At 37.3% G+C, this 21052-nt stretch overlaps 1 protein-coding gene across 2 annotated transcripts in view; it reads left to right on the forward strand.

Moving 5' to 3' along the window:
* Positions 1-17945, forward strand: part of LOC142350608 (uncharacterized) — a 32829-nt gene extending 14884 nt beyond the window's left edge. Inside the window, exons 2-4 of one of the 2 annotated variants that reach the window (XM_075402502.1) lie at positions 1668-1858; positions 10925-11063; positions 17511-17945. In XM_075402502.1, the coding sequence (XP_075258617.1) occupies positions 1668-1858; positions 10925-11063; positions 17511-17805 (625 nt within the window). In that variant the 3' untranslated portion in view covers positions 17806-17945. The remainder of the gene's footprint in view (positions 1-1667; positions 1859-10924; positions 11064-17510) is intronic. The other variant, XM_075402510.1, reaches the window with a different exon arrangement.
* Positions 17946-21052: the final 3107 nt, after the last annotated feature.

A 21052-nucleotide genomic window follows, 5' to 3' on the forward strand; every position in this document is an offset into this window, starting at 1 on the left:
TTAAAGAACTTGTATCTGTCGAATGTTTCGATTCTCACTTCTTTGTATGTTTCTTTGAGTTGTTCAATGAATGCATCTGTTGTGCATTTTGACATCTCTGAATGTGGGTTCCTTTGGCGGAAGATGTTGGTTGCTTCTTGTCTAAGTGACAGATGTATGAGGCTTTTAATTTTTGTGTCTGCCTCGTACCATGGTATGCTGTCTACTTAGGGACGTTTATCTTCTATGCTTTGGCACTGGTTTTGCCAGTCCTCTTTTCGTTTAATGTTCCTTTGTTCCCTCTATCTTCTTTCTTCAGGTTCTTGAGGGTAATCTAATTGCGCGCTTGTGGGGCGTGGTCGTAGAAGTTTATCTACGTGAATGCTTTGATTTGCTATGATCGCTAATTTAGCTGTGCTAAACCACTTTTCCCGTACCATTTTTGGTTGGGGTCCTTCGTCTCAGAACAGTGTTACTCCGATCGGGGATTTTGCTATTTCTGACTGCCCCATGTGGTTATTCCAAAAGAGCAGTTGAAGATTTATTCAACGAACGACTGTTTTTCATAAAATTTAGGCAAAAAACAGTGAGTCATACACAGCTATGTGTAAAAAGAAGGCGCTACCAGACAGTACCTGTTTGCGTTCAACATAATGTTCATAAGTGAGAATTCAACTAAGTTGCAACAGAAAGTAAGTTTACTGGATGAATAGTGCCCATATGGTTAGAGAGTCCGTTTGGGATATATGATAGTACTGATATAGTTTAAAAGTGTTTATATTAGTATGTAGGAATGTCTTGGTTGCACATATCTTGGTTGCACATGTACCACAGATTTCATACGATTTTCAGATCCATTGAAATGAAGATGATTAGGCCTAAGCATAGTATAATTGGTACCACTATTGAATTTAAAATTTAGGTGGATTGTCGATTAAATAAATCAAAAAAGGCAGAGACAAAAAATGCGAGCTACTAATTGTGAAGTAAGAATTCTCAGAGTATAATGAAAAGAACCTTAAAACGTTTGGTCAGTACAAAATATGTTCTTTGTATAATGGAAACAAGCAGCTGTACATGGCCTCAAAATATTTCTTTACTTCATGGCAATATAATGTCACGATACATACGAAACAGTAAGTGCATAATGTTTCAATATCTCAAGAAACGATAAAACAAAAAAACTGATGACGACAGGACACAACAGTTGTCGAGTAAAAAAGGAGCATCCAGAAACTGCCTCAATTACAATTTGTTTCGATGATTTTGAACATATTGTTAGAACACATGCCAATAAATGCATAAGTTTGTGAAATTAACTAAGCATAGAGAGCTTTTAAGCTGTCATGTTTTGTATACAGTAATTCTAGTTACCGGAATCCATTTTTAAAGAGATGAGAGTTACAACTGAGAGTTGCAACTGATATATTACAACATATCAGTTGTAACTCTTGTCCCTTAAAAAAGGATACTGGTGACCAGATCTACTGTATACAAGTGAAGATAGCTTAAAAACACTCTATGTTTATTATAATTCACGTCTTCAGGAGTTTACATGGCAATAGTTCATCAAAAATTTCCTTACTTCATAACATCAAGAATAATTTAATCAATTTTTTTACCTATTTATTATCAACTACTTATTTTCAACTACTATTTTAAGGGGGAATTTTATTTTGTTATTTTAGAGTAACTACCTTGGCGAATGACTCCAGAAAACTGTTACCAGTCAGGAACCAGGGTAATATGAGAGTGGACACGGGCTCCTATGGTGAAGCGATAATTATGAGTGATTCAGAAGAGGAAATTGAACAATTGCAGCAGGGAGAGGGACAGTCAAAAGTGATCCCTCTTTGGGTAGCTGTTGTCGGACTAACGGGCACGCATCACTTTTCTGACATAAACTAATGGATACACCGTATTTCACATCTTCATTCAGAAGAGAAAGAAATTACTTTGATTCCAGCCCAAAAATTAAATCAATTTGAAACGTTCGCTATTTTTATGATTTTAGACATTGATTAGGCCATTCTTGAAAATCAATGAAACACCATAAAATAACCTTTCGCTAAAGCTTCTCAGCTCACCCAATTGCTGATAAAGTTGCTGTGATGGTTTCAAGGAAACATCAAGAAAATTAGAAGTGTTCTTAAAGTTTCAAAGAACGAGTTTTGTTTTGGCGCTATCATTATCTTGTTGACCTATCAATCAGATGTCAGAAGTAAATTCTCCCATCCACAGAAACTTGATTCTAACATCCACCGACCTCCAACTAATGAACTCGATTGTATCTAGGCCATATATGATTCTCATAAAACGTTGATGAGAATAGAAAATCCCCTCCGTGATCTAAAAATTTGCATAGATATTTTCGCATAGAATATCTAAATTATTTTCGCATAGATAGTTACTATAAATATGAGCTATTTTTTGTTTTTTTTTTCAGTTCAAATTTAATTTAAAAATCAAGTTATTGAATTCTTTTGACCCATGTTGTCGACCACGATAATGGTGTCCAGACCACCTGCAGACAGACAAAATTAGAATCTACAGAATGAAGAATTAGCTACGCGTGGATTATGTCTTTTGTGGCGAAATGTCGCGCAGAGAAGAAAGAGGACAATATTAACACCACTGGCACTATACTGGACCTAAAATTAACCAATCTCTTTCTTAGTATGTGCGCGCAAAATGCAACTATTAAACTTAGGAGCCTAGAGAGTCCTGGGAATTTGAAAAAAACTCCGTATAAAGACAACAGATTGCCGATTTAAAATTATTTTTCTCCTAAAGATAGAGTTAACAGCAGCAGGGGCTAAAACTGTCCGGAATACAAGGTGTAGGGGAGTCAGACGGCGATTTCCTAGCTCGTTTCAGAGAAAAAGCACGCTATTGTAACTTCGAAAAATTCGAAACAGCGGCCAACCCTGAAAACGAGTTGGTGAAAATATATATTATCTCAAGTTTGAGGAACTCTGAAGCATAACTTAGACTACTAGACGGTTGTTAAAGCAAAACCAGCAATGTCGGTCACTGAAATGACTGAGAACTTACAGTCCAGAAGTCAAGCAATGGCTTTTGCAATTTGTTCATCGGGTAATACACTTTTTACTGTAAAACCTCTTTTTTACTGTAAAAAAAGACCTCTTGAAAACCAAATGCAAAACATACGGCTAATAAAAGCAACAACGTGTGCAATAGGCGTGGAGCCCTAAAAGAATGCAACAACTGTGAAAAGGTGGGACACTTCTCAAAACGGAGGAGGAGCAAAGCCCAACCAAATTCAGATGAGTACAATAGACATAATAATTTTTACGAGGAAGAAATTATTTTGTCAGAGCAAGCATCTTCAGCATCGGAGATGGGAATGTTTTATAGTAAAGAACAAGTCTTTAGCTTGTTTGCGACATGGGAATAAATCTCAAAAAATAACTGCAAAGTAAAAATGCAGGTGGACACAGATGCAGATAGCCCAGTAATATCATAAAAAGTATGGGCTGAGCTTGGTAAATCTCAGTTGTATGGTAACATAAGACATCTCGGAGCTAATGATGGTCATCAGTTAACGCTTCTGGGATCACTTACTGGTAACGTTGAGTGGAACGGAAGCAGGAACACACAAAAACAACAAGCAGTTGTGCAGTCTGATAAAAAAAATGTACTACTTGGTAGATACCTTCTACCCCAGCGCGGTGTGAGCAACATCACAACCGAACACCTACCTGCTGTTAAGGGTCACAAAGCTCATGTGAAGATGGTAACATAGTCACAGATTCCGGTACCGCTGTAGCAGAGTCAGAGGAACCGGTAGAGCCGGGAGGTGTCACTAATGCATCTCCAGTGGCGTGGCAGAGAAAGAAAAGTGGAGAACTGAGACTTTTTGTGGATTTAAAAGTGCATATCAATGGCAAGGTCATGTATGACAACTACCCGATACCAGACAAAGAGGAGATGTTCCACAACCTAGATGGGGCCTCGTAATATGAAAAATTGTCCTCTCAGATGCCTGCTATCAAATTGAACTCTACAAAGAGACAAAAAATATATGCGCAATCAACACATCTCATTGTTGTTCAAGATGTGCCGACTAGCTCAGGTTTTGGAAAACTCTTCTTCAATCTTTTGGAAATGCATCAAATCAACACTCAAAAGAATCAAATGTGTTGTGACCTCTCTAGACGATGTGTTGGTCCTTGGACCTATTAAGGAGCAGTTTGACAAGAGAAGGCTTGCAGTCAAGTGTCGCCTACGTGAGAAAAACTTTATTATTAATGAGAGGAAATAGAGAAAATCTAACTCGAAACCAGACTGTAGCGTTAGTTTGTTGTTTGTATTCTTCATTTCAACAAAGGGAAGAGCACTAGATTCCAAACATGTTGAAAAAATAGAAAATGTAAACGCGCCAACTTACAACAGGAATCGTTTGTTGGGCCAGCAAATTTTTTGAGAAGAATGACTCCTCATTTTGCAACGATAATTCTACCCTTAAATAACATGAAAAATAGCAAATTCTCATGGAGCAAAATGCATCAAGAAGCCCTTGGAGACATAAATAATGAATTTAATGTTAAATCACTTGTACAGCCACATAGTTTACAAAAAGAAGCAATAGTTATTACGGACGCCTCTGAAAAAACCATAGGCGGGGTTCTTTCGCAAGGAAGACAACCAGTTATATGTATCGAGATAGATGACTCCAGTGCAGTAAGACTACTCAAACATAGAGCGTGAAGCACTAGCAATTGGCTTTGTGGTCACAAAGTTGAAACAATTTTGTCTTGAAAAACGATTTACAGACAGGTCAACAGCTACTCAAATATCTCTTTGCATCAGACAAGTAGATTGCAAAAACAACATTAGCTAGAATCGTAGGATGTGCAACAGCTCTAATGGGTTTCGAACATGAATGGAAGTACATAGCAGGAGAGGAGATACCCCATGCAGATGCTTTGAGGAGAATGAATTTTGACGAAGACGATTCCAAAAACGATCGTGTGCAATCAGTAACATCTATTTCGCTCAGAGAGACTTGGCGACTCAAGCAGAAACCAAAACTGAAATTGGAACAAATAGACTCTTCCAGGAAATAATGAAACGAATGAAAAACAGCAATTAGAAACAATGTTCAGAAGCGGAAAAAGGATTGGAACAACAGAAAAACGCACCGACTGTACACCATGAAATAATCTTTTTAGGCGTTGTTCCTTTCATTCCGCCCAAACTACGACACTTGGTTTTGGCAAAAGTCCATGAGACACATCCTGGGAAGAATGCAACTGAGGCCCAAGTCAGAATGATAGCAGGGTGACCTGGCATTACCCAAGACGTTCAATATTTTGTTAGTAAAAGTAAGAAGTGTCAAATGAACAGGTCTAACCTGGGGAGTTTAGTCTCTACGTGGCCAGAGGGCAAAGTTTGGCAACGGTTCCACATAGACTGGGTTTTTTAAGGACCAAGGCAATATCTAAGTAATTGTTTAAGGGGGGGTTCTCATCTGATAGAAGCTTTCCTATCGGGAAATAGAACATCAGAAACAGTTTAAGTATATCTTAGTCAAATGTTTGCAAGATTCGGAAAACCAAAATCTTTAATATCCGATAATGGTCCAGAATTTGTAAATGGTGACTTTAAACACTAGTATGAATCACTGGGAATTAGAAAAAAATAATCAGTCGTTAATCACTCAAGAGCTAAAAGACTAGCTGAAAGAGCAGTTCAGACAGTGAAACGGGCACTTCAAGCTTGGAGTCTCAATCTTAATATGTCAATTAGATCATTCCTGCAAAGGGCACTGATGACACATCGCAACACTTCAAAGACTAGGTGCAATACCCCAGTTGAACTTCTATTGGGACGCAGAGTGAGACTACCAGTATTAGCCGGTTTCGACTTGTGAGAACCCATTCTATTCAAGGCCAATGAAAAGACGAAGACAGTTTGCTACCTTCATCATCAAAAAGGGGTTTGAACACATCTTTCATACAGGCCAAAAATTCAACGCAGACTATTCTAATGAGCGACCACCAAATTGCGAGACTAGACGAGTACAATGCGAAAACTGAACCACCCGTGGAGGACACCATATCTCAATCAGAACCACAACTTCAAGAGATAGATGTGAGAGCTTCATATCAAAATGAAGCTTCTGCAGCCACATCAACTGCACAGCACCAACAACCCGAACCATCAGAGCCTTCAGGAACGTCAACAAGAAACATAAACCAACCCGACAGATTTATAGAACCCATACCGACAAAATTGCTTAAAAAAGGAGGAAGGATGTGATGGTTTCAATGAAATATCAAGAAACTCAGAAGTTTTCTTTATTAGAGTATCAACGAAAGAAAAACTTACCTGAAGAATATTGTCGCTATGTCAATAAATAATGGCCACAATACAAAATTCGATGCAATTTTTTTTGGCGCCACTATCGATCAGATGTCAGAAGTAAATTCTCCCATCCACAGAAACTTGATTCTAACATCCACCGACCTCCAACTAAGGAACTCGAAACTCGATTGTATCTAGGCCATATATGATACTCATGAAATGTTGATAAGAATAGAAAATCACCTCCGCGATTCGGAACTAAGATCTATTCACATTTCAATCAAGAAAAATATTTTTAGCTTATCTAAATTTTCTCTGTATATTTTCGCATAGATAACTACTATAAATACGAGCTAAATTTTGTATATTTTGAGTTCCAATTTTAGTTGCAAAATCAACTTATTGAATTTTTTTGACCGATGTTATCGACTACGACAATTGTGGGAGCGTTTTTTTCTTTTGAGTGTCCTTGGAGAGTTTTTGTTCACCAAAAAAGGAGATACTTTTTTCGCAATCCTCTTGTACGGAAGCTGGAACTCTCGACTTACAATTAAAATCTTGCTTACTGTTTAAAACCCATTCCTGTCTATGAGGAAGGAAATCGTTTCCATATTTCAGCTATAAAGCAAAAACACTTGCTCCCCTCTCTGTTTCCGCGTGACCAAAATCATCACATTGCCACGTTTTGATATCCTCAGAAGACTCAAACGAGAATGAATTTTTTCGGACACCGTAGGTCGAATTAGCAGTGGTGAAGTGCTGTCCAAGTTAAATCATTAGCTTTTTTTTATCGTTCCGACAATTTTTCTGTAAGACGGGCATACATATTACAGACTTGCCGGACACTGAAAACAATCGGACAACTTTTACACTCCTGATCTACACAAAAACTATAGGAAACGTTCTCTAGATGACGAGGAAATGAAAAGGCAAAGCTGAAATATTTTTGCCGGTTTCTCTGATTTCACGAAGAAGCTATTTTGTGTGCAATTTGAAAGCTCTGTAATATAATTAAGTGTTTTGTTTGAATTGACCACATATGGATGCTTTGTAACAACATCAAAAAGTAATTCATAAAAAGAACAAAGAAAAAAAGTAATTTTTTTAACAGTGCTCCGTCCTTCTCAACCGATGTTTCTTCGACTTTAAAACAAACTTTCTTCAATTGAAACAAATTTGATTGAAATATGGAATCAATATACACCAGAACCAACCACCATGTGTTAATTGATCTATAAAAACGTTATTATTTTTGGTCAGAAATTTTTTAAAAGTTAGTAACTTTTCTTCGATTTTCATTTTAAACACTGAAAAGAAAAAAATATTGCTTGAAATGCTTTAGGTTGTACAATAATAAGAAAAGTAAACAAAGGACACATATAAGAAACAAGTTGAAATTCACTTGTCTCCAAAAACACAAAACATGGCGTAACAGTTGACTCTAATTTTTTATTTCATTTTGTTCTTTTAATAAAATTTTTTGCTGCAAAAATCAATTTAATAGTTGTCTTCAAACAAAGATTGAAGCAATTATTGTAAATTTATGTATCTACTCTATGTAAAAAGTCGACCAGACTTTCCCTTCTAGATCATTCTTCTGATTTTAATTCTCGAGTGACTGTTCCACTCTTGACTTTTTGATTTTTTCTCAATGATTGCATTTACGAGAATTCAATACTAAATCTGTTGCTAAAATAAAACCGTTTGTAATATATGACCGTGCATAGCCCGTATAGATTAGTGATTACCGTCAAAGACGCTCATCAAGGAAGTCAAGGTGTCGAAGCCCTCCCTAGTCAAAGTTTTTGCAACATAGAAGTTTCTTCGGGTTATACCGCCATCAACACGAGGGCTCCAAGTTGGTTTTGAAAAAAGTTGTACCCAAGGTTGCTACGACAAAAAGGCAATACTTTGAGCTTCGAAAAACAAACTGATAGAACATAGCTGGCAGATTGCTAGATAATAGCCGCAATAGCTTCGTAGACCTGCGGTCCCAAAAAAGATAGTAAGAGAAACAGACCAACAAATCGTTTTTATTAAATGGTGAGACGTCATATTTTCTATTAAGAATTTCTTCATCGTAATGCCATTTCTATTCGCTGTTCTCAAATAACCTTCAATAGGAGTGACACACACTCACTTGACCTTATCTCTTTAAATTAAAAAGAAGAAAAGTCGATTTCAGAGTGAGGAAGTCATTTTTAAGAGAGGGGTAATTCACGTGTGAACTTTTTCACGCCAATGAACAAAAAACTCGCTTCGATAAGTGAAAAATGACGTCACGCACGCACTTCAGTTGAAATGGCATGAACGAATGAACGAAAAGCAGATTTGAAGTGATTGTGACGTCATGTGGTTAAAACAAAAATCTTGACGACGAAATAAAAAAACAAAACAGGACAAATCCTGACGTACAATTCAAAGAATTTTCATTTAAGCAAGAAACGAGACCTAGAATGGACTATGAGTGAATTGGGAAATCCAATTCTAAAAAAAGTCAGATAAAGAAAAAAAATTAATGTAAAAATTCCGCATGTGAAAAACCATTAACGGGAAAAGGAAATTTTGCTCAAAAAATGGGTCTGAAATTAACTATGAAAACCATTTAGAAAAAAATCCGATCCACAAATCGAAAAAACAGTAAAAATCAAAAGGAAATTGCCGCATGTGAACAAAAAACCACTACCGAGAAAGCGATTTTTTGTTCAAACACCGTTTACTCACTCGACTTTAAAAGTAGAGCAAAAAATTTCCCCCCGCGAAACCACTCACTTTTTCGCATCCATTTCGTGTTTCGGTGTGACCAAAATCACTACTAAAACGCTACACTACGATCTTAAAAAAACATAGCCGGAAGAATTCCGGAAACGACTCGAAGTGGAAATCCATTTAAAAGCCCACCAGCTAGTCACCAGACAAAACGTGCCTTCACTAATTTATGATTATCTTGAAACAAAACCATGAAACAAAAGTAAAAACAATAAAATTAAATCTGTTAAAATCTGATAAAAAACTGATCAAATTTTGTTATAAATTGAGATCCTGAAATAACAATCTCTGCCAAAATTACTTCATCAAAACAACTAGTACTTACTAAAACAATTTAAGTGAATTTTTTAAAAAATACTTGCGGCCAAATTATGAAAAAAGCTCTTAAAGACCACTTGCACTAAAAAACTGAAAAAATTTAGTGAATTTTCTAAAATTACAAAAGGATATAGAACCCAAGAAATTTTCCTTTCAGCCAATAGGTTATCCAGAAGCTCGCAAAATACTAGACAAGTCGTAATAGGCACCAAAACTTGTCTAAAAAACAGAAAAAAAACGATAAACGGGAAAAAATTAAGAAAAAAAGAGTTCCAATTTCCGCAATTTTTTGTCATTTTTCTCAACAAAAAAATGATTCATATCCACATAACTGTAAACAATTGTTATCTAAAATTTGCTCAGAAAGATGGGGCAAAAACCTCCGAATTAGCATAAAATTCATACGAATTTCAAGAAAACTTCAAACCACTACCAAAAATGGGCTAAAATTAAAACAAAATCATAACCAAACCTTATAAAGCAAAATATAAAAAATTTGCTTTAAAATGCCGCAAGTGAACAAAAAATTTGCTCGCTTACAGATTTTTCTTTTACACCTCAATTTATCGCTCTCTAGAAAACAGCAATATGAACAAAAACCACTCTTTTTTCGCTCCACTCTTCATTTTGTTAAGCAACAAAATTACTCTAATACTCTACTAAGGACATCTCCAATACTCCTCTTCGATTCGCAATAAAAAGACAGCGCCCCAATACAATTCAAATTCTTTGAATTGTAAGAAACCAAGAGAAGGCCAATAATAGCCACGGCTATCGCTTCGGGGCTATTAACAAAAAAGCTTTTTTCGTCTCAGAACAAAGAAATTTTTTGACAAACTTCGCTTGTCAAAGAGTCGTTTGTTTTCTGGAAACACAATTGATTGTTGAGGCGACATTATAGTTTGGACGTTTTAGGAGACCTCAAGAAAAAATTGAGGCTCCAGAATTCTATTCTCGTTAATTGTTTTCAGCCCTTAAAGTTTCAACTGAGTTGAAAAAAAAAACACGAAACTAACTGATAAAGATGTCCATTGAGTTTAGAATAGTTGTTCTTAATTCCACTGAACTTGAAGCAAATGCGAAAACCGTTAAATTTGGTTTATCATTTTACATGACGTCTTTTCTCTTTGGTGTGTTTATCTTCAAAAGAAAACAAAGCTTGCTTGCAATTTACTGCTTTGAGAAAGATAACGCAATAAGCTCTAAGTATATACTTGGGGAATTACCTGACAGAGAAAAAGAACTTTCAGGGCCAAAAACGAACTGGAGCAATCCATTTTGTTTTCTTTATTTTCAAATGAAACATCAGGTTGTATAAAAGGAAAAATTTTTGTTCTTTTTGTGTATTTAAAACAGGTTTGATTCGGTGGTCAAGGCATTTTCGTGAGACGTCATACGTCTGGGTCAAATTAAAGTTTTTGCAAGCCCAATTTTGGTTGAAAACGATTTGTTCATACATAAATTGGATCACTCTTTTATCATGAGTCAACTTTGTAACAATAAAATTACGGGAAAGCGACGATATAAGTGCTTGCTTGGAGTGGTGGGAGGAATGTTGGCGTTGATGTCCCTAGTATGTTCAGTGCGATTCAGGAGGAAAGAGAGGGAATTGGAGACACTGAGGAGGATGCAGAGGGAGAGCCAACTACTTCACACTCGATGTGGAGGTAAAAAAATCTTTCATTCCACCAATTGCTTGCAAAAAAGCAATTACTAAATGATCATTAAGAGAAATTTTTAATTTTTTTTTGTCTTATCAAAGTCTCCGAGCAGTCTGGCTTGTCGAATCACTGTTGTCTTAAGTTGCAACCTTTTGCGTAAATTCGCAGAATTTCAAATAATGCGTTAATTTTTGCCTAGATCTCATGTTGCCAACGTTTGTCTGAATCATACGGTTCATAACCTCAACCCGTGATACCTTGGTGTGCGTTCAAGTGGGATTTGATTAATCATATTTGCCTGCGTTTCCAAAAAAGAGTGTAATTTCTTAATGGTGACGTTCCTCTATTCGTCTTCTCTGAGCCATAACTACCTTAATGTTTAAGTTAATTCATTCTCATGGTCGAGTGTTTTGCCGTGGTTCTCACAATCAATTAATTTTCAAAAGTAACATTGCGGCGGAGGATAGTCAGAAGTAAAAATACCCCCAGATTTTATTAAGAGCTGCGAATTTAGCGCGTTTGGCCATGCCTCGTGGGCCATGGTCATGCCTTAGCGGCCTGTGGAAATCGACTAGAAACTATCAAAACCAAACAATTTTTCACGACCTAAGTTCAATTTTAAAATGGGGGTTCGTTTCCGTGGAATTTTACTCCCCGGGGGGGTTTACTTCCTATCTAAAAACAAGTGCTTTTATCTCCGTGGGGGTTTATTTCCTAGACCCCAATGGACCTATTGAATCGAGCGAATCTACCAATTTTTTGAAAAAAAAATAGCTCGCAATGTAAAAAAGTTTGGGGCTATGAGAATTAAAAATGCCCATGTTTAGCTCAGCTTCGGGACAAAAAAGAACTCCAATCTCTAATAAGACCTCTGCTGCGACCGGGTCTCGTGCCGTGGTCTCGAGCACCAGTAACAAGAATTTTAATAATTTAATAATTGAAGTCAAAATGGCGTAAAAGTACAAAATTTCACAGGTATTTATAGTTATTATCAGTACGAAAATTTACAGAACCTTCTAGATATGGATAAACTGATATTGTTTAATCCTTAAGTATGAACAAGTTTTCCCCTGGCCATATATTACAGGTATTAGTGCAGCTTTTTGTACTTAACACATTCTTCTGCTAACCTGAGAACGTGTCATTGATATCTACAGGGATAATCGAGTTGGTTTATGGCCATCACTTGTGGTGGGAAGGTCGGGTTAATCGCTCAAATTTATGGTTTATGTACACCGATAAACTTGTGATATGAACAATTTTGAAGCAACGATTGAGTTCAAATTAGTAGCCATTAAATAAATTTACTTCACCAACATCAGGTAAGAAAGTTTTGTTTATATAGAAGTCTGAACTTGAACTCAAACTTCTGATCTTCGCAATATATCACATCCTCTCTCCTTTTTGAACAAGTTTTCAGGGATAGCTTCTCCAAATCGTTTTGGTTGTTTCTTATTTCTGGTTGAAGTTCTCATGGCCCCTGAAGATTGTTCTCCTTCAGTTACTGAAGTCTCTCCATTGGAGTTAGGTGATGCCACGTGTATATTGTCCCCAGGTTCTCAAAATATCAGTCAGTAGATTGCTGACCAGTAGATTCAGTCTTGATGTCATCAGGTTCCAGCCGTGCAAATTGGTTGTCACAGACAAGAAGAGTCTTGTTTGAATTCTCTGGCTGAATGAATGAAGGGTTCATTCCTTTGCGTATAAGGAAGGTAGATGGAACCTTTGATGATGTAATCGTTGCTTTGAGGAGGACTGGTTCTCCAGGAGGACACAGATCGAAGTCAGTGACTGCTGGAAGTCTCTTTTTCTGTCCTAGCATTATTCCAACAGGAGTTTGGCCCCGCGTCTTGGAATTGTTTCGGTTTTTCATCAGAGCCCGCTGTAAAAAGGCGCCAATTGATTCATTCAGGTTCGGACTCCAAGCTTTAATAGCCCGTTTCAGTGTTTGGCCGCACGCTCGTCAAGTCCTTTTGCTCTTGGATGGTAGATGGGTGACTCCATCTTTTTAACCCCCAGTGATTCACACCACTGTTTTAGGTCAACGCTTACAAACTCGGGAACATTGTCTGATATTAACTTTTTTGGTATCACAAATTTTGCAAAGATTTGACTCAAGTACACCTTCACTGATTGTGAGGTTCTATTTCCCGCAGGGAAAGTTATATCCGGCCTGATTCCGCGTCTACTGTTACTAAGACATTACATTGGTCCTTAACGTAACCCAGTCCATATCGAGTCTCCCAAACTTCAGCTTCTGGCCAAGTAGATACTGTTTTCCTCGGTCTAGACCTGTTTTCTTGGCATTCCTTACATTTACTAACATATCGAAGAACATCTTGACTCATGCCGGGCCACCATGCTATCATTCGGACTGCTGTTTCAGTTGCATTTTTGCCTGGGTGTGTTTCATGAGCTTTGACCATCACATGTCTTAGTTTGGAGGGAATGAAAGACACAACTCGTCGAAAGATGATTCCGTCGTGGAAAGATAATGCGCCTTATAGTGTTTGAAAATTTTCTCTGCTTCTGAGCACTGTTTCCAATTTCCGTTTTTTATTCTGTTGATGGCATCTTTGAAGAGTCGATTCCACCGCAGTTCAGTTGCAAGGATTGACTGGGTCACCAGGTCAGATTGGGTAAATAGATATTGTCGAGAGCAAAGCAGACCTAATCATTGTCGTCGTCGTCATCAAAATCTAGTCTGCTAAAAGAATCAGTGTGAGGGATTTGCTCTCTGGGTGTAGATTTCAATTCGAAATCGAATCCAATCAGTGATATAGCCTATTTCGTGATTATTGCTGACGCTGTTTTAGCAATTTCCTCAATCGGTGCAAAGAGATATTTGAGAGGTTTGGTCGGTTTTTAGAGTGAACCTCCTTGCGAGCAGGAATTTTGTCAGTCTTGTGACCACAAAGACGATTGCAATTGGCTCTCGCTCAATATTGGAGTAATTTTGTCCCGCTTTTGACAACTTCCTTGAGACATAGATTACAGAACGTCCTTCCCTTGAGAAGACTCCGCCTGTTCTTTTTGACGAGCGTCTGTTGTCACGGTTGCTTCTTTCGTCAAGCTGTAAGGCTGAACAATTGGGTAAGCACATAACTCATTTTTTAGTTTTCGAAAGCGTTCTGTCTTTTTTTTCCCATTTGAAGTCGTCTTTTCGAAAATCATTCATAGGTAACATTTGTTTAGCAAACTCTGGTATCATTCGTCCAAAAAAATTCGCTAGGCCGACAACAGACTCTAGTTGTTTCAAATTTGTTGGTGGCTTTCAATTTTTTTATTTTCTCAACATGTTTAGGATCAGGTGATATTCTTTCCCTTGAAACTGAGTAACTAAGAAAACTAAAGCTTGAGACTGGTTTAGTGTTGAATTTTTTTCATGGATGGTGAAATTCTTCTCACGCAGTCGACATTTGAGCGAAAGCATTCGTAACTCGCATTGCTCCTTTGTCGTTCCACATAACAGTACATCATCTTGAAAGATGACTACACCTTTGATTCCTTTGAGAGTTGACTCAATGCAATTCAGGAAGATTGATAAAGATTTCTCCAAGCCCTGAGGAAGCCTGCACATCTTAAACAATCCTTCCAATGTGTTGATTTTACATATTTTTTTGCATCCTCGTCAAATTCGATTTGATAATATGCGTCTGATAAGTCAATTTTATCAAAGTAAGAGGCTCCGTTGAGATTAAGCAATATGGTCTCCATATCTGGGATTGGATAATCCTCTTGCATTTCTTTGCCTTAATGTATGTGAATTTTCATGTCCACGCATAGACTTAGAAATCCATTTTTTTCCGTTGCCAAACAACTGGGGATGCATTTCTGACCCCACCTGGTTGCACTGGCTCCAGGATGCCCTGTCGCACCATCGTCTCAGGTTTTTCCTTGAAGCTGTCTTGTAGAGGTAGAGGTATATTTCTAGCCTTGCAGAACATCGGCTGTGATCACGGTATGAATTTCACATGCGCTTTGTATCCTTTGACTGCGGGATGTTTTTGATCAAACACTGTGTTGATGCCTTATTGGGGTAATATCACTCTCCCAAGTAGTCCAAATTCTTTGGCGGATTCCACAACTGCAACTTCTTGTGCATATACTTTCTTCAGTTCAAATCAACATCGCAAGTTACTGATCCCAGAAGTGTCAGTTGACAACCATCATAGACCTCAAGGCGTCTGATTTTCTTATCTAAATGAGGTTTACCAAGCTAGTCCAGATGAAAGATGATATCACAGTACTATCAGCACCAGTCTCAACTTGCATTTTTATTTTCTGGTCTTTTATTGTAATGTACTCTCATGTCGCTGACATGTTAAACACGTTTTCACGTGTATAGTACATTATTTTTTCAATTTCAGAGGATGTTTGATCAGACAACTTACCCTCTTCCTCGCAGAAGTTCGTGTGCTGGTCAAACATACCTGACCTAGGCTGGGTTTTACTTTTGCACAATTTCGCCCAGTGCCCCACTTTTTCACAGGTGTTTTATTTCTAGTTCAGAGCCGGACACGGCTTGCTACTATGTGTTTTACATTCACATCTTTTACACAATTGACCATTGCCTTTACTGCCGGTGAATTTTTCACTCGGTTTCCTGAAGGTCTTTTTGAAGTTGTCGCCCAATTCTTCCTTTACCAAAACCGCTTTATTACCTGTTGAAGAACTCGCAAAAGCCATTGCTTGACATCTGAACTGTAGGATTTCAGTCAATTCAGAAAGAGGCATCGTTGATTTAGCTTTGATGCCATCTAATAGTCCTAATTTTGTCTCAGGGTCTCCAAACCTGAGATAAACTTCATTTTTACCAACTCCTCGGGATTGGTCACTGTTTTTAGTGTTTGGAAGTCACAATAGCGTGCTTCATCTCTTCGGCGCGCCAGAAAATCATCGTCGAATTTTCTAACGCCTTGGACAATGGACAGAAATTTAGTCCTTTCTGCCGTTATAACTCTCTCGTTGAGAGAAATATAGTTCTGAATTACAAGTCTGCTCTCTTTAAAAGGAGTGTCTAGTAGTTTCTTAAGGCTCATAAGGCTCCTAAGTTTCAGAAATGCGTCTTGTCCTGTTCGCATATAATAAAAAGAAATTCTTTACCTGTAGGTCCGAAATTGTACCGTCGGTGTTGATTTTGTCTTCTTTCTTCTCTGCGCATAATTTAGCCACAAACGACACAATCGACGCAGTACAGGATCTAAGATTTTGCGAATCCAAAATTTGTCTGTAGGTCGGTGGTCTGGACACCATTGTCGTGGTCTCGAGCACGAGAAAAAAGAGTTTTGTTATTTTAATAATTGAATTCAAAATGGCCTATAAGTACAAAAGTTCACAGGTATTTATAGTTGCTATCAGTTTGAAAATTTACAAAACCGTCTAGATATGGATAAACTGATATTGGTTAATATACACCTTAAGTATGAAACAGTTTTTCCCCTTGCCGTATATGGCAGATATTAGTGCAGTTTTTTGCACTTAACACATTGTTCTCCTAACCTGGGAACGTGTCATTGATATCTACAGGGAGGATCATCGAGTTGGTTTATGGCCATCGCTGATGGTGGGAAGGTCGGGTTAATCGCTCAAATTTATGGTTTATGTACACCGATAAACTTGTAGTATAAACAAATTTGAAGCAACGATTCAGTTCAAACTAGTAGCCATTAAATAAATTTACTTCACCAAAATCAGGTGAGAAAGTTTTGTTTATTTTGAAGTTTTAACTGAAATTCTAAGTTCTGATCTTTGCGATATGTCACATCTCGTTTATTTAGAAGTAAGACAAACGTAAGATTGAAAAAGTCACCTATAATACATTATTAGCCCAAATGAAGCATCGTTCTTTATGGACAACCGATGCTAGCCTTCAAAGAAAACTTTTGTATTCCTCGATAATGGTTCCATCAACTTCATTCCATCCAAAACTAATGATGTGAGATGTACGCCGTTCCTTACAAGCCTCTCTGTACTGAGGCTGTTTCCTGCGAACTGCACACTCCACTTATTTGAATATTCGCTCGTAATGCAGTTTTTTCGTAGTGCTCACGAATAACCACTTCCATCTGAGTGTAGGTGATTTCGTTGTGTCGTTACACTATTAGAATACCGTTTTGGAAAGAAATGTGAGCTGAGCATCAAAATTGCAAATATAGTATCCAGCTTTTGTGGACTAAAAAGTCTACAACTTCATCTTTAGATAAGCAGTTGCTACTCTCGGATAAATAAGCTGTTCACCAGCATGCTTTCCCCGTCTTCTCGCCTACTCTCTGCGCTTATAAATTCTTACAGTTGATTTTTTTTGTTTTTAAACATGATTAAATTTAGTTCGGTGTTCATAGTCAAATGTGCTTTGGCATCTAAACTCTCTCACTGGAAAATGGTTAAGATGATTCTTACATCTTACTATATGTTCATTCTTTCATATATTAACGTTTCTTCATTTTTTAGGGGAACAAGGCAACATTGGTGGGTGCAACAGTCGAAGTTTCTGTTGCTCCACACCCCACCGTTGTTTATGTCCACCGCCAAAGTGCCAATGCATGTCTCGACTACCAGCACAGCCGCCACCACCACCAACAACTCAATCACCAGATGGAACTGTGCTGACCGAAACTCTTTCAACAAAGCCAAAAACTTCCGCACAGCTTTCCATCCTAAATGTGAACACCACTTCTGTGTAGACAGAAAACGCCAAATACTACGCCCCTCCCCCAATTACTACTGTAGAAATACAATTAATTAACTTGGCTTCATAGAAACCTCTCATTTACTTACTGCGAGTGCGAGTCACTTCGACGTCATCTCGACAAAGCAACAGCTGCTCAATTGAGTCAAAAGTTAAAATCTAATTTTTTCCTAAACTGAATTGACCTGTTTATAGTGCAGCATTTTGTATTTTTGTCGTTAGAAGGCTTCTAGCTAGGGACTGGCTAGCACCCAAAACTCTATCAAAATTCCGAAAGATTTGTTTGGTGGTTCCTCAGTTATCTCTCTCTCGGCTGCTTGAAAACTTCGCTCGTGACAATTGAATTAATAATCAAAGTATGGAATACCAGGAACAAGTAATGTTATAGCCAGAGAGAGATAACTGAGTAAAAGCAACAATCAAAAGCAATTTTTCTATCAAAACTAACTAATGGTTCACACTAATTCGAACCAGTTCAATCAAATTATCCACAGGTCTCCAAAACTCATGCGCTTAACTTTCTAATCCAAACAGCTCTTATAAGTTTTGCCTCCCAGAAGCTAGGTTACTGGTCAGAAACTTATTATATCCTCACAAAAGAATTTCGGTTAAATCGGCAGTTTCACTCACTGAAACTAGGAAACTTTGTTTTTTCACCAAGAACTCACTAGACAACTACAAATTCTCTCACGGCGAACTTAAGGGTACTCATTTTCATCGGTTTTTTAATCAGCAAAACGTAACTTGTGGTTCCTGTTAGAACATTTTGACCTAACGTAAAAATGCTATAGAGGGCGTAGAAGGTTGGTCACACGTTGTAGTTTATCTTAAGTAAATAATTGCTCAATTTGACCGGAATTTCGTGGACAACTCGCGTTGATGAGTTCAGGATCAACAAAAATTAGGTTTCATGTTCAACAGTTCTTATACAAATACATGCATTCTGTTTTTATCCTTTCCCTGTTCTGATACTCCTTTGACTTAGTCAATGAATTTCATTACTCCTCCTGTGGATCTAGCAATGTTTAATTTTAGTCAATTTTTAACTCACAATGATGGAAAAATCAAGGAAAACTTAGATAATTGTGTCGTTTTCTTTGTATATTATTCGTCAGCATTCATACTTCGAAATAATTAAATATCAAAAACTAATATGCATTTCTCAGGTTTCAATATGGTTTTCAAATGGTGAATTTGACAATGGTTGCATCTTTCATGAAAGTACATCAAATCAGTTATCGCCTCTTTTTTTCTTGTTTTACAAGCAAAATAAACAGGTTCCCGGAAAGAGCTCGTTCTTCTTCTAAATGCATATGAAATTGTCCTAGGAATGACCAGTCAAAATATCAGGGCGATTGGGCTCGAGGAAGTGGGGTTTTTGAGGACTCGAGGGGGGGGGTAGTCAAATTATGGACGCTTATAATTTCAACAAATTAGTTTCTAGCTTTCAGATTTCCCTTCAAACAACCTTATTTATTCTGTTTGCTTCAACTGAGTCTTAGCAAGAGCTATAGCAAGTAATTTGTCCATTTTGTTACATAGCCTTGTTGTAGTATTGTTACTTAGCCTTGGCTCAGGTTTCCATTAGGTGCTATGCATTTCCCAAAGTTCACATGATATATTTGACTGACTGAAAATTTTGAAAAAAAAAACCACAACAATTATTTGCCTTTACTCCCAAGATCTACACAAAGTTTCTCCCGCAAAATCACCTCTGAAATTTCGCTCGAAATTCTTTTCTTAATAAGGGGTTGCTGAGCCTGGATTCAAACAAACTTTTGCAAGAGAACACTTTTTCAATCCGTTTTTATTTTCACTTCAATTCCTCGTGCATGTCCCTTCAACCACCGGTTTTTTCTGCTTAATTTTAATATAGAAACAATCTTGTTTCTTTTTCGTGCATAGAAGCCAACCAGTTGTTGAATTACCCCATAAAATATAATTTTTAATGATTAAATGTCTCTCTTACATTCGAAAAACAAAAAATTGGTAAACCCTTTTTTGACATACAATTTGCTTTGCTTTTTAACACAATACAATTTCTGACAACAACATTAATCTGTTTTTGTCTGTTTTCGGTTCCCCATGATGTGGGTAACCGTAACGGGCAATAAAATATCCTTTCTGGTGGAAAAATGCAATAAGTTGACAAATCCTTCAAAGCAGACTTTTTTGTTTTTTTGTTTGTTTCCCTTTTTTATGCACTTGTTTTTCCTTGTTAACATTTCAATTTTATCCTTCTTAAAAACACAGCCCAAACGTGTAGCTGCCTATAGAGAATACATACTCATTTTTTTTAAATACAAAAACGGCTTTTAGGGGTGCAACTTTGGGGTTTGGGAGATTTCATAAATATCATTGATTTTCCCAAGCTATGCGATTTTTTTTCCTATTGTGACCATACTTGGTTCCTTCCGTTTAATGACCTTTGAGTTTTGTTCTGATTTTTTCCGACAACTTGATCACTTTGCGAAACTAGTCACTCTTTTGTTTGCATAACAGATAAAGCTAAATTCCACTCCAAACTTACATCGCTCAAGTTCGTTCCGTTTGTGTTCATATTCAATGAGCCCAAAATTAGCTCCTGATTTTTGCCAAAATTTAACTACCCAGTATGAAAGTTTCAATGTCATTTAGCCGAGACAGAGAATTTCGAATACAAATTCTACACTCCTCCCTCCTAGACTATTGTTCTACCGAAAAATGAAAAAAATGCTTCGGTCCTTGTGTATTAGCACTTTCTCGTCTACACAAAGATTTTTTGTGAACTTAAGTCAGTTTGAATTATTTAAACAGAGCTCCAAGTAATTGAAGGTTAGACAATGCCCACAGCAGCGTTCAGTGATTAAATAATTACTAGAAGATATGAGCAGAATCAATTATATAAATCACTCGATCAACCAACTGTTCTTCAAGAAAACACAAAAACTAAAAAGAAGCTCAAAATTAAAACAATCCTGCACCGACAACCCTAACTCTTATCTAAACCTAATTCCGAACATTGCGATTAAACTTCCCATCTTTGTCGAACAGTTTTTGTCATTTAGAGCAGCTGCAACTGTGTACACAGCAGACTTATTGATTCAAATGTGAACTTGTAATTTAATGGATGGCATAATAACTCACAATCACAAAGGCTGCAGTCCGGTCAGATTAGAATCACTTGCTCTCACATCAGACAGTTCAACTTGACCAACTTTGTCAACTCTTTCTTTCTTTGATGATAGAAGGGATGTCCGCGTCCAATCTCGGTCTTGGATCTTTTCTTTCGTTTGCGCCACAATCCCCTGGACGAATGAAACTG

This window comes from Convolutriloba macropyga, chromosome 1 (assembly GCF_964194025.1).
Source record: "Convolutriloba macropyga chromosome 1, txConMacr16.3, whole genome shotgun sequence".
Classification (NCBI taxonomy): domain Eukaryota; kingdom Metazoa; phylum Xenacoelomorpha; order Acoela; family Convolutidae; genus Convolutriloba; species Convolutriloba macropyga.